The sequence below is a fragment of the Lathyrus oleraceus genome, chromosome 5, assembly GCF_024323335.1.
Source record: "Lathyrus oleraceus cultivar Zhongwan6 chromosome 5, CAAS_Psat_ZW6_1.0, whole genome shotgun sequence".
NCBI lineage: Eukaryota > Viridiplantae > Streptophyta > Magnoliopsida > Fabales > Fabaceae > Lathyrus > Lathyrus oleraceus.
Genome location: NC_066583.1, coordinates 143,266,167 through 143,281,494, shown reverse-complemented (window position 1 = coordinate 143,281,494; position 15,328 = coordinate 143,266,167). Strand labels below are relative to the sequence as shown.

At 34.7% G+C, this 15,328-nt stretch overlaps 1 protein-coding gene and 1 non-coding gene across 2 annotated transcripts; both read left to right on the top strand.

The window, feature by feature from the left end:
- The first annotated feature begins 3,193 nt into the window (after positions 1-3,193).
- LOC127088930 (small nucleolar RNA R71) lies at positions 3,194-3,300 on the top strand. The gene has a single exon (XR_007790732.1). It is a non-coding gene; the product is annotated as a small nucleolar RNA R71 (small nucleolar RNA).
- Positions 3,301-9,459: 6,159 nt separating this feature from the next.
- On the top strand, positions 9,460-12,723 carry LOC127078767 (putative pentatricopeptide repeat-containing protein At5g08490). Its single transcript, XM_051019202.1, has one exon. It carries the CDS (start codon positions 9,855-9,857, stop codon positions 12,474-12,476), a length of 2,622 nt encoding a protein of 873 aa, XP_050875159.1. The 5' UTR covers positions 9,460-9,854; the 3' UTR covers positions 12,477-12,723.
- Positions 12,724-15,328: the final 2,605 nt, after the last annotated feature.

The following is a 15,328-nucleotide window of genomic DNA, read 5'->3' as shown; positions in this document are numbered from 1 at the left end:
TTAGAATTTTCATTGCGACGTGATTGAAGAGACTTAAATACAACCATGCCTAATTTTTGGCCCTAAGAGGCGTCCAAATGCTTATGATATGATATGCTTGCAGGACTCAAGAATTCTATGCGGAACAATGTCATAGGGGAGTAATATTAGTTAAGAAAACACACAGGGATAAAGGAACACCATTGTGGGGACAGACAAAAGGAAATTCCACTGAGGAAAAGATTACAACTTCAGCTGAGGAAGAAGATTTGCAAATTTCAATGGATTTAGGCTTCTTGGGGAATAGATCATTCCAAAGGATCGTGACTTCAACTAAGGAAAGGGTGATGGCTCCAAGGGGATAAGATTATCAACTATACTGGGGAAAGAGAGTATCGACTACCAATCACGGGGCAAGTTAAACAATAGGGTAGCTCAACGAGGGAGGTATATTACCTACTATTAAACATGTGGTAGCCTAAGCAAAGGTAATCATCTTGTTAAAAATATATTGGATCGCAATAGGTTTCTCAAAGGTAGAGATGGATTCCTGTTCAAATAACGAGTCCAAATAAAAGTATGTTTCACTGAGGAAATATCTTCGCAACAGGTTTCTCAAAGGTAGAGATGACCGCATGTTCAAATAACGAGTTATGGCTTTCGGAACAGGTTTCTCAAAGGTAGAGAAGACCGCTTGTTCAAATAATGAGTTATGGCTTTCGCAATAGGTTTCTCAAAGGTAGAGATGATCGCTTGTTCAAATAACGAGTCCAAATAAGCTTACATGATCAAAACATGATTCAACTTCTTCTTTACTTAAATATTCCACTTAGAAAAGGCAAAATAAACCTGTCCACGATTCGGGTCATAAGCCAGCGAACGGACCTTGGTTTCTTCATTAACCAAGTCTTTCTCTTGGAAAAGATCAATGAACAAGCTCCTAAAAAGGTGACCACTCTTTGTTCTATAGTTTCTCCTTTTTCATTATTAACAACTGTGACGCCTCTCTTCTTTGGTACGACATGTACTGGGCTGACCCATTGACTATCGGATATCGGGTAGATAATACCTGCTTCTAACAGATTTTGCACTTCTTTCTTTACTACATCACTCAGAATGAGATTTATCCTTCTTTGATGTTCTCTAGAGGTCTTACTGTCTTCCTCTAGCATTATGCGATACATGCATATGGAAGGGCTTATTCCTTTCAGATCTGAGATATTGTAGCCTAAAGTAGTTGGGTATTTTCTCAAAACGTGTAGAAGCTTTTCGGCCTCTATCTACCCGAAGTCTGCATTTACTATTACAGGTCGCTCAAGTTCAATGTCTAGGAATTCGTACCTTAGATTTTTGGGTAACGTCTTAAGTTCTAGGGTTGGTTTCTTTGGGCAAGGCATATGATCGGGCGTTAGTATTAGGCATTCACTTAGGTTGTCATCTTGGTATTCCTTACTCAAATTTTCATCTTCAAAAGTAGGAGGCCTTGGAATTTTCAGTATTTCGGAGTATGATGTTTGTTCATTCTCCATCTTTATTATACATTCGTCGATGACATCTAGTAGACAACATGTATCGTCTATAGTTGGTGCCTTTAGGAATTGCGTCAAAATGAATTCGACTTTTTCCTCACCAACTTCAAAGGTTAGCTTGCCTTTCTTAACATCTATAATAGCTCCGACTGTAGCTAGGAATGGTCTTCCTAATATGATAGGGATGTTGGAATCCTCTTTTATATCCATGCTTATAAAATCAGTAGGAATATAGAATTGTCCTATGCGTACCAGAATGTTTTCTAGCATACCTACGGGAAATTTAACAGAACGATCCGCAAGTTGTACGAACAACCTTGTAGGTCTTAGTTCTTCTATATTTAGCCTTTTGCATATGGACAAGGGCATTAAACTAATACTGGCTCATAAGTCGCATAGTGCTTTGTCGATGACAAACTTTCCAATTACACAGGGTATGGAGAAACTACCTGGGTCTTTCAGCTTAAGAGGTATATTGTTTTGTATTATGGCGCTACACTCAACAGTAAGTGTAACGGTTTTGTTATCTTCTATCTTCTTCTTGTTAGATAAGATTTCATTGAGAAACTTAGCATATGAGGGCATTTGAGTAATGGCTTCTGTAAAGGGTATTATGATATTCAATTGTTTTAGAAGCTCTACGAATTTTTTAAATTACCCTACACTTTTAGATTTAACAAGTCTTTGAGGATAAGGGATATGAGGTTTATACGGTGGTGGAGGCACATAAGGTTCTTCTTTCTCTATGGCCTCCTCGTTTTTGTCTTCCTCTTGATCGTCTTCCTTCTCAGATTCCTTACCAGGGTCTTGGTGCATGGATGGGTTTTGAATTCTAGGGTTGGTCAGTCCGTCTAGTTCTGTCCCACTTCGTAGTATAATAGCATTTGCATGACCTTTAGGGTTTGGTTGCGGCTGTCCAGGGAATGTGCCTGCAGGAGCAGCAGTAGGTGCTTGTTGTTGAGCAACTTGCGAGATTTGTGTTTCCAACATTTTGTTATGGGTGGCTAACGCGTCTACCTTGTTTGCTAACTGCTTGATTTGCTCACTAGTGTGTATGTTTTGATTTAGGAAATCCTTATTTGTTTGGGCTTGAGTAGCTATGAAGTTTTCCATCACTATTTCTAGGTTTGACTTCCTAGGAGCATTTTGAGTTTTTGTGGCAGCTTTATGATATCCTGGTGGTACAGCAGGTGCTTGGTTAGGTGCATACAATGCATTATTGTTTTTGTACGAAAAGTTAGGATGATTCTTCCAACCTGGGTTAGGTGTTTGAGTAAGGGTCTCCTTGAGCATAGTTCAACTGGTCTGTGGAGGTTCCTGTCAAGAGTTGACATTCTGGGGCAACATGCCTCGGAACTCCGCATATCTCGTAGTTTGGTGCTACGACAACCACGATGGTTGTGGGTGTTATGGTCAAGTTGTCTATCTTTTGAGTAAGAGCATCTACCTTGGTGTTAACATGGTTAAGACTGCTTAATTCGTACATGCCGCCTTTCGTTTGAGGTTTCTCTATAAAGGTTCTTTCGTTTCCCCACTGGTAATGATTCTGGGCCATATTTTCGATGAGTTGATAGGCCTCATTGTAGGGTTTATCCATCAGTGCGCCACCTGCAGCGGCGTCTATTGTCAATCTTGTGTTGTACAAGAGACTGTTGTGAAAGGTATGGATGATCAACCATTCTTCTAGACCGTGATGTGGACAAAGCCTCATCATGTCTTTGTATTTCTCCTAAGCTTCAAAAAGTGATTCATTATCTTTTTGTTTAAACCCGTTTATTTGGGCTCTTAGTATAACCGTCTTACTAGGTGGGAAATATTGGGCTAAGAAAACTTTCTTCAACTCGTTCCACGTAGTGACAGAGTTGGATGGTAGAGACTGGAGCCAAGCTCTAGCTCTATCTCTTAATGAGAATGGGAAAAGACGTAGTCTTATAGCTTCTGGGCTGACACCATTCGCTTTCATTGTGTCTGTGTATTGCAAAAACATTGACAAATGTAGGTTCGAGTCCTCCGTGGGACTAGCTGAAAATTGGTTTCGCTGTACGGCTGACAACAACGAAGGTTTTAGCTCGAAATTATTGACCTCGATAGTGGGGGCAGCGATGATGTTATGTGGTCCATCCTGCGAAGGGATTGCATAGTACTTAAGAGGACGGTTTTGCACTCCTTCAGCCATCTCTGGTTGAATAACTAATTCAGAAATAGGGATGTTAAGGTCGGGAAGATTTAGCTTGATACGATGCTCTCGTATCAAGTCTCGTATCCGGCGTTTTAATCTAAGATAACGCTCAGGTTCGTCGAACTGTAGCTTTAATTTCTCGCCTTAAGAGCGAGTACTTGGCATACACTCGACAAATGTATAAAGGGAAAAAGAATTGTTTGCCTTAGTTTATACTGGGCAACACTGAAGTTACGATATCGACTAAATTAGTCCCTGACAATGGCGCCAAAAACTTGATCGCGACTTAGTAAGTTTATGGGAATCGTGACTGCAAGTGCACAGTCCTATCACATAGTTTTAAAGATTATCGAACCCACAAGGACTAATAATTGAATGTATCATTGTCTAATGTTACTATGTAAATCTAAGGTTGTTGATCATTCTAAGATTGAAGGGATGAAGAGAAGTAATTATAGCGTAAATAAAATATTAATAAGGATATGCGATAAAGGGAAATCGGTATGTAACGCATCAAACTTCGGGGATTTGATAGATGTTTGGTGTAATTTTATTGGTCAAAATGTTCTTCAGTAGAAATTATTTATAGAAAGGACTTAGTCTCACACTCTCATTTTTATTGAGTCTGACCATACTTCTAAACCAGAATGCTTGGCTCTCGCGGTCTCATTTTGAATTTAAAAGTAATTTTTGAATACGAATAAAGTCTAATTAATCCTAAAGGGTTCTCGCTGTGTTTAGGATTAATGCCTAGTTTCAGCTATCCAGTTAAAATCCCAAACTCTCGTTCTTGTTGACCGTAACCTTAGTTTGTTTTGTACTCTCGTACGTAAAACAGTTTGAATAAAGTAAGAAACTAAGACCGGAAAAATAATTTTTATAAAAAAATCAACACCGGCCATCTACGAATCTTGTCGTTCTGACGATCTTTACATACCGATACCTAAGGGTTTAGCTGGACATGGATCCGGTAACAAACATGGTATTCGGAAAATCAAACATGCAATAAGGCATAAATAAATAAAATAGCAATCAAAATAAAACTTGGATTATGAATTGAGAACTGGAACCGAACCTTGATTCTTCAAATAAAATAATGTCGGCAGGCTTTGGCAATGAGTAACCGTTACAATTAAATTCAAATGTGTAAAATAAATTGCAATAGTCCCCGGTGTGGATAAACTATCACTGTTATAAAGTAGGAAAAACTGCCTAGGAAACTAAAAGAAAATAAATCAGACTAAAAATTAAGTGTAGACTGAAAGCTGAAAGAGAGAGAGAGTCTGCTGGCGGAAAACAAAACTCCTTTTATATATTTTCCACTCCCCTAAATTGTAGCAAAAGGTGAGTGGATTAGTGGCTAATAACTTGGAGAAATAATAGGGAAGACCGGGTTGTGGCGGTTGCCACAACCCTAGTGTTTGACTCCGTGGTGAGCGTCACCAATATAGGGTTGAACGCCACAATCTCCATTCTTTGTGGCGGGCGCCATCATCCTCTGTGGGTCATCTGGCGGGCGCCACACACCCTAGATGATGGGCGCCACAAGCCCATTAGGCGCGGTGACCCATTCTCTCTATTTTTCTCCATTTTCTTCTCTTTTTCTTTCCTTTTTGCTATTTTCCACTTTGCTTGCTTGTAAACCTTTTAATCGATAAACACCTGCAATAAACATAAAATACTGCGTAATAATAAGTGTTAATCAAGTAAAAAACAATGCATATGAAGCCAAAAATACGATACATTTTCGCGTTATCAGTACACAACTTAATAAAATAATTATTTCAAAAATTCATTACAAATTTAAAATATCGATAATACATATAATAACATAACATAGTTCTACACTTCATTTTAACATTCATTTAAGAATAATTGGACCAAATTAAAGAATTATAATAAACTAAGTTAAATTAATTCAAACCAAAATTAAAATAATAGAATATAATAACTAAAATAATGTTCAAATAATTAAGAATATCTAAATTAAATAAGATAAAATACAAAGAATAAATAATATAATATAATATAATATAATATAATATAATATATTAAAAAAACAAATTTGAGTTGAACTACGACAAATAAATCTTAATTGACAACAAAAAACAATATTGACTTGAACGGTAATCAATATTGAGTTGGATATCGTGACTACATTTGAAAGAGAAAGCGTGATGATGATGAAGTATGGTTGAAAGGAAAACTATAATGGAATGACAAAACTTTGAAGTTCGTATGATTATAAAAAAATACGGATTTTTTTTTTGTGATTGAGAATGTAGGTTAAATTTTGATATTGACATATTAAAAAATTAAAAAAATTAAAAAAATGGTCCATTTGATGCATTTTTTTGAACCAGACGGTTTTTTAAAATCGGCTCCAGTTCTTTGGTTCGAATGGTTTTGGACGGTTCAATCGGGTTTTACTCCGATTTTGACTCACTAACGGTTTTAAAAGGTTGACCCAACCGGATTAATCTCCGGTTTCCGGTCCAACCGGTTAAACTGGACGATTTGGTTCGGTTTTTAAAACATTGGTTTTAATATTGACATATTAAAATTAAAAAAAAAAATAAAAATGGTTAATTTGATGAATATTTTTTTGAACGGGGCAATTTTATAAAAACCGGCTCCGGTTCTTTGGTTTGAATGGTTTGAGACGGTTTAATCCAGTTTTTCTGGTTTTACTCCGGTTTTGATCCACTAGCGATTTTGAAAGATTGACCCAACCAGATTCATCTCCGGTTCCCAGCCCGATCGATTGAATAGTTCGGTTCGGTCTAGTTTTTAAAACATTGATTGTTGGTTCATTCCGTTAATTTAAAAAAAACGTTAAATGTTTCCGGCCTAGCATGACAACTTAGCAAAATCATGAGATTTTTTATTACTTTTTTTATTATGACCATCTTTAACATAAAAGATGGAATTTTCATTATTTATCTATCAAAATATCGTCCATAATTAAATTGGAAACTTTAAAATATGACTAATTTAAAGTTTACTCCAATAAAATTGGGTTGATTATAAAATAAAGGCATAATTAGTCAACAAATCCTTTAACTTAATTTAATGTTTTGTTTTAATCCCTTAATCATAAAACATTACACTTTAGTCCCTTAAAATTAGTTATGTTAGCATTGTTGGCAATATTTAAAAAATTGGAACATAGATCGAATCGGTGAAACTTACCGTTTAAGATTCAATTGGTTCAACCGGTTTAACCTATGGTCGAATCGTTTATTAAATAAACTAATAATATAAAACTAAATTTCATAAATATGTCACACATAATCCTATGTTCACAACTTAATAACATAAATATTTCAAAAATTCATTACAAATTTAATACAACAATATTGATAATAAATATAATAACATAACATAGTTCTACAATTCATTTCAACATCCATTTAAGAATAATTTGATCAAATTAAAGAATTATAATAAACTAAGTTAAACTAATTCAAGCCAAAATTAAAATAATAGAATATAATAACTAAAATAATATTTAAATAATTAAGAATATATAAATTAAATAAGATAAAATATCAAAAATAAATAAATAATATACTTTATTAAACAAAACAAAAACGAAGGTGAATTGAATTACGACAAATAAATCTTAATTGACAACAACCAATAAAATTGACTTGAACGACAATCAATATTGAGTGAGATATCGTGACTATGTTTGAAAGAGACGACGTGATAATGATGAAGTATGGTTGAAAGAAAAACTATAATGGAGTGACAAAACTTAGAAGTTTGTATGATTGTAAAAAAATATGTTTTTTTTTGTGATTGAGAATGTATGTTAGGTTTTAATATTGACATATTAAAATTTATAAAAAAAAGTTAAAAATGGTTAATTTGATGAATATTTTTTGAACGGGATAATTATATAAAAATCGGCTCCGGTTCTTTGGTTCGAATGGTTTGGTACGGTTTAATCCAGTTTTTTTGGTTTTACTCCGGTTTTGACCCACTAGCGGTTTTGAAAGGTTGACCCAACCAAATTCATCTCCGATTCCCGCTCCAACCGATTGAACCGATTAGTTCGATCTGATTTTTAAAACATTGATTGTTGGTTCATTCCGTTAATTTAAAAAAAAACATTAAATGTTTCCGGCCTAGCATGACAACTCACCAAAATCATGAGATTTTTTATTATGACCATCTTTAACATAAATGATAGAATTTTTCATTATTTATCTATCAAAATATTGTCCATAATTAAATTTTACCATTTCACCTCAATTTATCATCATCTCTAATCCATTATTATTTTTTTATGAATTTTGATTTGGTCACTTTATCAGATTTTCTTCAATCCAAAATATTTCTTAACAATTTTCTTCATCCATCAAAATCAAAATCATTTATTGTCTTCCACCAATCAAGAACCACAATAAGTCATAATAAATCATTAATTTATCATTGTTCTTCATAAACTCTCAGAATAAAAAAAACTCTGATCCATCTTTCTGAAAAATATTCTTGAACAATTTCACGTTTAGCGTGCAGAGAAGGTATATTCGGAGGGTCAACCAAAACATTGTTCTGTTGATCCAATCCTGATTTATCTTATTGTTGATAGTGTTGTTACTCGATGCAGGTTTTGAAGTCAGATTCAATTGCTTACGTGAAATTGAGTGTAAATGTTTTATGGTGAATAAACAGAAGCTTATTTTTGGTGGCAAAGAGCTTGCTCGAAATGATACACTTATTAAGGAGTATCGTGTTGTTTAAGGCAATGTTCTTCATTTGGTTTTATGCCTTTCGGACCTTCTTTTCATTGTTGTTATGACTCTTTATGGCAAGGAATTTGAGTTTCATGTTAATAGGCATATAAATGGGGGTATCCTAAACAAAGGATTAGGAAAATGAAGAAGGTTTTATTGATCTTGAGGAACAATAACTTTTTTGTAATGAAGAGAAGTGATCAAAGAGAGTTACAATTACAAGTAGAAGAGAATAAGAATAAGAGCAAACCAATTCAGATAGCAAAGTTACCATCCAATGTTGGTTTCTGGTTGGAACCTATTGTTGTGAACCCCAAGATCAGTTTTTTGTCTTTTCTTTGGGACATGATTAACTCCACATATGAGAGTTTAAAGAAATGAAATCATCCTATTAGGTCCTCGAAAGAAATGAAATCATCCTATTAGGTCCTCGAAAGGAATAAGAATGACTTATTTTATGCAAAATTCGACTGGCTAGGAGTGTGTTTCAGTTTTAAAACCCTTGAATGAGAAACCAATGGCTATGAATAACCTAAAACGCTTACCCTATTTATTGAACGACGGAGTTTAAAAAGAGGAACAAGGGTGGAAGGAACAAGAGATTTAAAAATAACTGTACATGTATTATGTTAGGGAGAAAACAAGAAAGGAGAAAAAGAAGAAAGAAGGATAAAGAGAAAGAAGCTGACAGCTATAAGTTTCATTAAAGTCATTAAAATTTGTTCTAAATAATGAATATAAATGAAAATAAATATAAAAATATAAAATATATTAAAAATAAAAATAATTGAAATAATAAAATTAAAAAATGACAAACAACAACCATGTTAGATTTTAAAAAGACAATAGTAATGGCATGTAGATAAGTATTTTTAAAATTTTTTTTTAATAAAAGAGACTGTTTAGGTTAACAACTCAGTTTTAAAGGATTAAATTATAACATCATTTAATTAAAAAAAAAACGAAATAATAAATTAAGGTAGGAGAAAAAAAATGAATTAAACTAAAATAAAATATAGATTTTGTTTTAAGGGCGTGGGAGTCACTGCGCACGGGTTTAAATGTCTTTCAACTCCATCTCTTTTTACGCAGTCTTTTCCCAGCGGTGCCACCGCTCGTCATGTTCCCGGCCCACGAAACCGTCTACGTGCCACATGGCCGGCGAAGACAAAACTCAACCTCGACTGCTTCTATAGTATTCCCGTTAGCCCATTGAACCGCTTCATCCAACGCATCTCTGGGTCTTTTTCATTTAGCACACCCACTGTTTGTGAAAATGCCATCCAACAACATTCTAATCCTTTTTCTTATACAAGAAAGAAGAAATTTAAAGCTCAAATTTTGAAGCTTTTTCGTAGCATTCCACGTGTTGTATTTTCATATGGCAGTATAACGTTGAAGTCCCACTGGTAGATTGTGGGCATGCTTCAGCACAGTTTCAAGACATGGGCTTCCATCATTAGGAGCTTATGTGTGGATTCCAGGCACAATGAAGCCTTGTCCTTTTTCCATCATTGCTTGAAGGATTCTGCAGCTTTTAAACCAGATCACCAAGTCCTTGCTGCAATTCTCAAGTCTTGTTCAGCCCTTTTGGCTGCCAACTTGGGAAAATGTCTGCATTGTTATGTTGTTAAACAAGGTCATGTTTCTTGCCATGTTACTGGTAAATCATTGCTTAATTTGTATGCCAAATGTGGTATGCTTGATGATTGTCACAAGTTGTTTGATCAGCTCAGTCATTGTGATCCTGTCGTTTGGAACATTGTCTTGTCTGGGTTTTCAGGGTCTAGTAAACATGATGTTGATGTGATGAGAGTGTTTAGGACAATGCATATGAGTGGAAAGGCTATGCCCAATTCTGTTACTGTTGCTACTCTTCTTCCGGTGTGTGCTCGTTCGGGTAATCTGAATGCTGGAAAGATTGTGCATGGTTATGTTATCAAATCTGGTTTTGAAGAGGATGCATTTGCTGGTAATGCTCTAGTGTCAATGTATGCGAAGTGTGGACTCGTGTCTTGTGATGCATATGCTGTCTTTGATAGTATTATTCACAAAGATGTTGTTTCGTGGAATGCGATGATTGCAGGCCTTGCTGAAAATGGGTTGTTAGAAGAAGCATTCTCGTTCTTCAGGTCGATGGTGAAAGGACCTATACAACCAAACTATGCAACCATAGCCAATATTCTGCCAGTTTGTGCTTCATTTGATGACATTGCTGCGTATTGTAGTGGAAGGCAAATCCACTCTTATGTACTGCAGTGGCCTGAATTGTCTGGTGATGTTTCTGTATGTAATGCTTTGATGAGCTTCTACTTAAAAATTAGACGGACGAAAGAAGCCGAGTCTTTGTTTTGGGCAATGAATGCAAGGGATTTAGTCTCTTGGAATGCAATTATTGCAGGATATGCATCAAATGGTGAATGGTTAAAAGCATTGTATCTATTTGGTAATTTAGCGTCTCTAGAGACATTATTATTGGATTCCGTGACCATGGTCAGCATACTTCCAGCATGTGCACAATTGGAAAATTTGCTGGTGGGGAAACAGGTCCATGCATATATTTTCAGACATCCTTTTCTTTTTGAAGATGCTTCTGTTGGAAATGCTCTAGTTAGTTTCTATGCAAAATGTGGCTATATAGAAGAAGCATATCATGCGTTTTCTATGATATCTAGGAAAGATTTGATTTCATGGAATTCTATTTTGGATGCCTTTGGAGAGAAGAGGCATCATTCAAGATTTATCAGCCTGTTACATTTGATGCTTAAAATAGGAATTAGACTCGATTACGTTACAATATTAACTATAATCCATTTTTGTGCTTCTCTTTTGAGAGTTGAAAAGGTGAAAGAAATACACGGATATTCAATTAGGACTGAATCTTTATTTAGTGCTACTGCGCCAACGGTTGGGAATGCAATACTTGATGCATATTCCAAGTGTGGTAACATTGAGTATGCAAATAAAATATTTCAGAATCTATCAGGGAAAAGGAATCTGGTCACGTGCAATTCATTGATATCAGGTTACGTGGGTTTAGGATCACATCATGATGCAAATATGATATTTTGTGGGATGCTAGAGACAGACCTTACCACCTGGAATCTAATGGTTAGAGTATATGCGGAAAATGATTGTCCTGAGCAAGCACTTGAATTGTTCTTAAAGTTACAAATTCTAGGGATGAAGCCTGATGTGGTGACTATCATGAGCCTCCTCCCAGTATGCACACAAATGGCATCAGTTCACTTAATAAGCCAGTGTCACGGTTACATTATTCGGTCAAGTTTTGAGGATCTTCATCTTAAAGGAACTCTCTTAGATGCTTATGCAAAATGTGGCATCATAGGCTCTGCATATAAAATATTTCAATCTAGTGCGGATAAGGATCTGGTTATGTTTACTTCTATGATTGGTGGGTATGCTATGCATGGAATGAGTGAAGACGCGCTTAGGATTTTTTCTCATATGCTAAATTTGGGAATCAAGCCAGACCATGTTATTTTTACTTCAATATTATCTGCTTGCAGTCATGCCGGACGCATAGATGAAGGACTGAGGATATTTGACTCCATAGAGAAAATCCATGCTATGAAACCAACTATGGAACAGTGTGCTTGTGTGGTGGATCTCCTAGCACGAGGTGGCCGCATTAGTGAAGCATATTCTTTTGTGACCAAGATGACAATTGAAGCTAATGCAAATATTTGGGGGACATTGCTTGGGGCCTGTAAAACCTATCATGAGGTTGAATTGGGTCGTATTGTTGCTGACAAACTCTTCAAAATTGAAGATAATGATATTGGAAACTACATTCTAATGTCAAATTTGTACGCAGCAGATGCTAGATGGGATGGGGTAATGGAGGTCAGAAAGATGATGAGGAACAAAGATTTGAAAAAACCAGCAGGATGCAGCTGGATTGAAGTTGAGAGGACGAATAACATTTTTGTGGCTGGAGATTGTTCCCACCCGCAAAGAAGCTTGATTTATAGTACATTGTATGCATTGGATCAACAAGTAAAACAACCAGTGGAATTTTAGCTCAATCTTGGATATGTGCATCATGACATTATCTACACATATCTTCAGGGTTTCACTATCCACCCAAAAGATCCTCCAATCGGCGACGGAAATTGAACAGACGATCTTTTCGGTGAGCCAACTCTTTACCAACTCAGCCAACTTTTGTTGGCAATTCAAGATTTTTGAAGTATGATATATACTTGTATAGAATATATCTTATTAAATTGAGTTGACTAAACTAATCAATAACAAACTAATTATCAAAGGTTTTTTTTAATAGACGGAGAAATTAACAAGAAAAGCTAAGAAACTAAATTAAAGATAGATCTCTCTCTACAATCATCAAACAATAATAACAGTTCACAACATAGATCACTCTCGTCTTTGATATCTTGCGTACGCCTCTCGTCTGCAACTATCGCAGGTCTCCCCATCTGATACGATATATTTTTCTCAATTGTTTTCATCTTTTCTGTTTTGCAATGGTTGGATTTTTAAAGAAATTAATACTGGATTTTTTAGAAATACGATATTATGTTTTTTGTGATCCCCAGTTATGTGTAAAATTGACTATTAGAGAAATTAGTTTGTGTTTTTAGACATATTCTTTTTCATTGGTTCTTGATTTTTGTGCTGTGCTTACAAATGGTTCTCATTATGCATATTCCTGTGATCACAGTTGGTTTTTGTTCAAGATTGTTGATGAGATAGATAAAGAAGATGAAAAACAATATAATGACAAGGATATTGAAGTAGAAATTACTCTGTCAACGTCTATTAATCAATCACAATTAATAAGAAAGCACGGACTCATGGAAATTCAATAATAGTTAAAAGCAAATATTAATTACTTGCACTGTATCTGAGTTGGGAAAAACTTTTGAGAATTTGTTTTGGAAAAAGCTAAAACCTGATATGAATTCATTCTGTCGGATTAGCCGTCTAATCTTGACCTGATGGATCAAAATAACTGATTTCATTTTTATTTTACAATTTTAAAAAGAGTATTCTTAAATCAACACGGTCTGGTTTTAATCGAACTGGCCTGACTGCGTGATTGTGGGGTTTAGTGACTGCAGCAAATAATAATTCCTATAAAATATTGAGTGAAGCTACAAACCATCAATATATTGATACAGATGTGTTTGATTATCATCGAGTTGAAGAAAATGGAGATAATAGAACAAGAGTGTTTGATTATCAACAAATTGAAGAAAATGGAGATAATAGAACAAGAGTGTTTGATTATCAACGAGTTGAAGAAAATGGAGATAATAGAACAAGAGTGTTTTGTTGCAGTCGTTTTGACAATTAAATATCTTAAACTCAACAATAAAATAGGTGGTGAATCTAGGATTCGAGTTTACCGACCAATTTCTTAAAAATTGCTTTACTAGTAATAAGACTATGGCATGAAATACTTGAATAAATAAATGCATTCTTTTTATCTTTGATTTGGAATTCAAATTAGTTCTTAACTTTAAAAAAAACATTTTGAGCTCTACAAATTGAGGCACGTCAATTCTTATAGGCAAAGTTAATCCATAAAATTAAGGGGCATTGATATGGAATATCACGTGGTTTAAATTAATTTTGTAATTAATTTAATGATGAAAAAATCGGTCACTAATGATTTGATTAGGACTTGTGTTAAATCTATGGTTTTCCCCAATGTCTGCTGCGTTGAACTCTATTTTTCTTTGAAAATTCTTCATCTTCTGTTGGAATTTGGAACCATAGGTTTGGTGAATAATTGAGTGTGGAGAGGGAGAGAGGGAGTGAGAGAGAATAAGAAAGAGAGTAATTGAGGGTGAAAAATATTCTCATTTTTCCATTAATAAACTATCCAAAAGGCTATTTATACAACTATCGGATGAACTACAATTATCAAACAAAATAAAACTAAAAACTCTCATATGTAACCGGTTGCACTATTATGCCAACCGATTACATTCAACCACTATAACTATCCAAATCATGCTACCATCATGAACTTTGATATTCCTAACATGGGAAAGAGGTTTAATGTGACATTTATCGCCACAATTATGACATGTTACTTTAGATGAAATATTCTTTCGATCTCTTTTATAAAAGTGAGAATTTTTCTTTAAAATATCCCCTCTTTCACTTGAAGAAGTAGTAAAAAAATAATAGATAGCGCAATGGCTTATGCCAATTGTCCTTTTAAGGTTTTCATTTTCAATTTTCAAAATCGGACAAGTGTCACATTCCATCTTAACTATCATTTCAACTAAAGTATCTGAAACTCTAAATTGCTCGCTTACGAGAGATGCGTGAATTTCTTTTAAGTATTCTAAGGCACTATTAAGATCACAAATCCGTTTCTCAAGTTTTGAAATAAGTTTTCTTTGATGAGAGATTTTCTTAAATGTGATTAATGCGTCTGCATTCATTTTTCTAAACGCTTATTACAATTGATTGCAAGATGGTTTAAAATCAAAATTATAATCATATACCTATAAGTCTTTATCCTTTGTGTGCACCATAAGCACATATTTGTATATTCATCATCTAAGGTAAAATAAGAAGACGTCTCATCTTCTTCTTAACAACATATATAAGTCATAAGATCTTTGTCACGATTACCCTTCGTCTTGTAGGAGTCTTTATCCTTCTTATTGTTGCGCTTGATGAAACTCATACATGTTGTAAGATAATGACCTGACTTTCTACAATCATAACATATAATATTTTCTTCCTTTTTCTTATCTTCTTTCTTATATGGATGAGATTCTTAAAGTTTATAGTGTTATATTTGTAAAATGCCTCACCCTTTGGACCACCATAGAAGAGGCGACGATAGAATTTCTCCCAAAAGGAGGTATCGCCTCGCCCCCGTGCCTTTC

Bases quoted from the DNA above. Each gene is read 5' to 3' on its own strand.
- LOC127078767 (XM_051019202.1), top strand. From the start codon at position 9,855: ATGCTTCAGCACAGTTTCAAGACATGGGCTTCCATCATTAGGAGCTTA.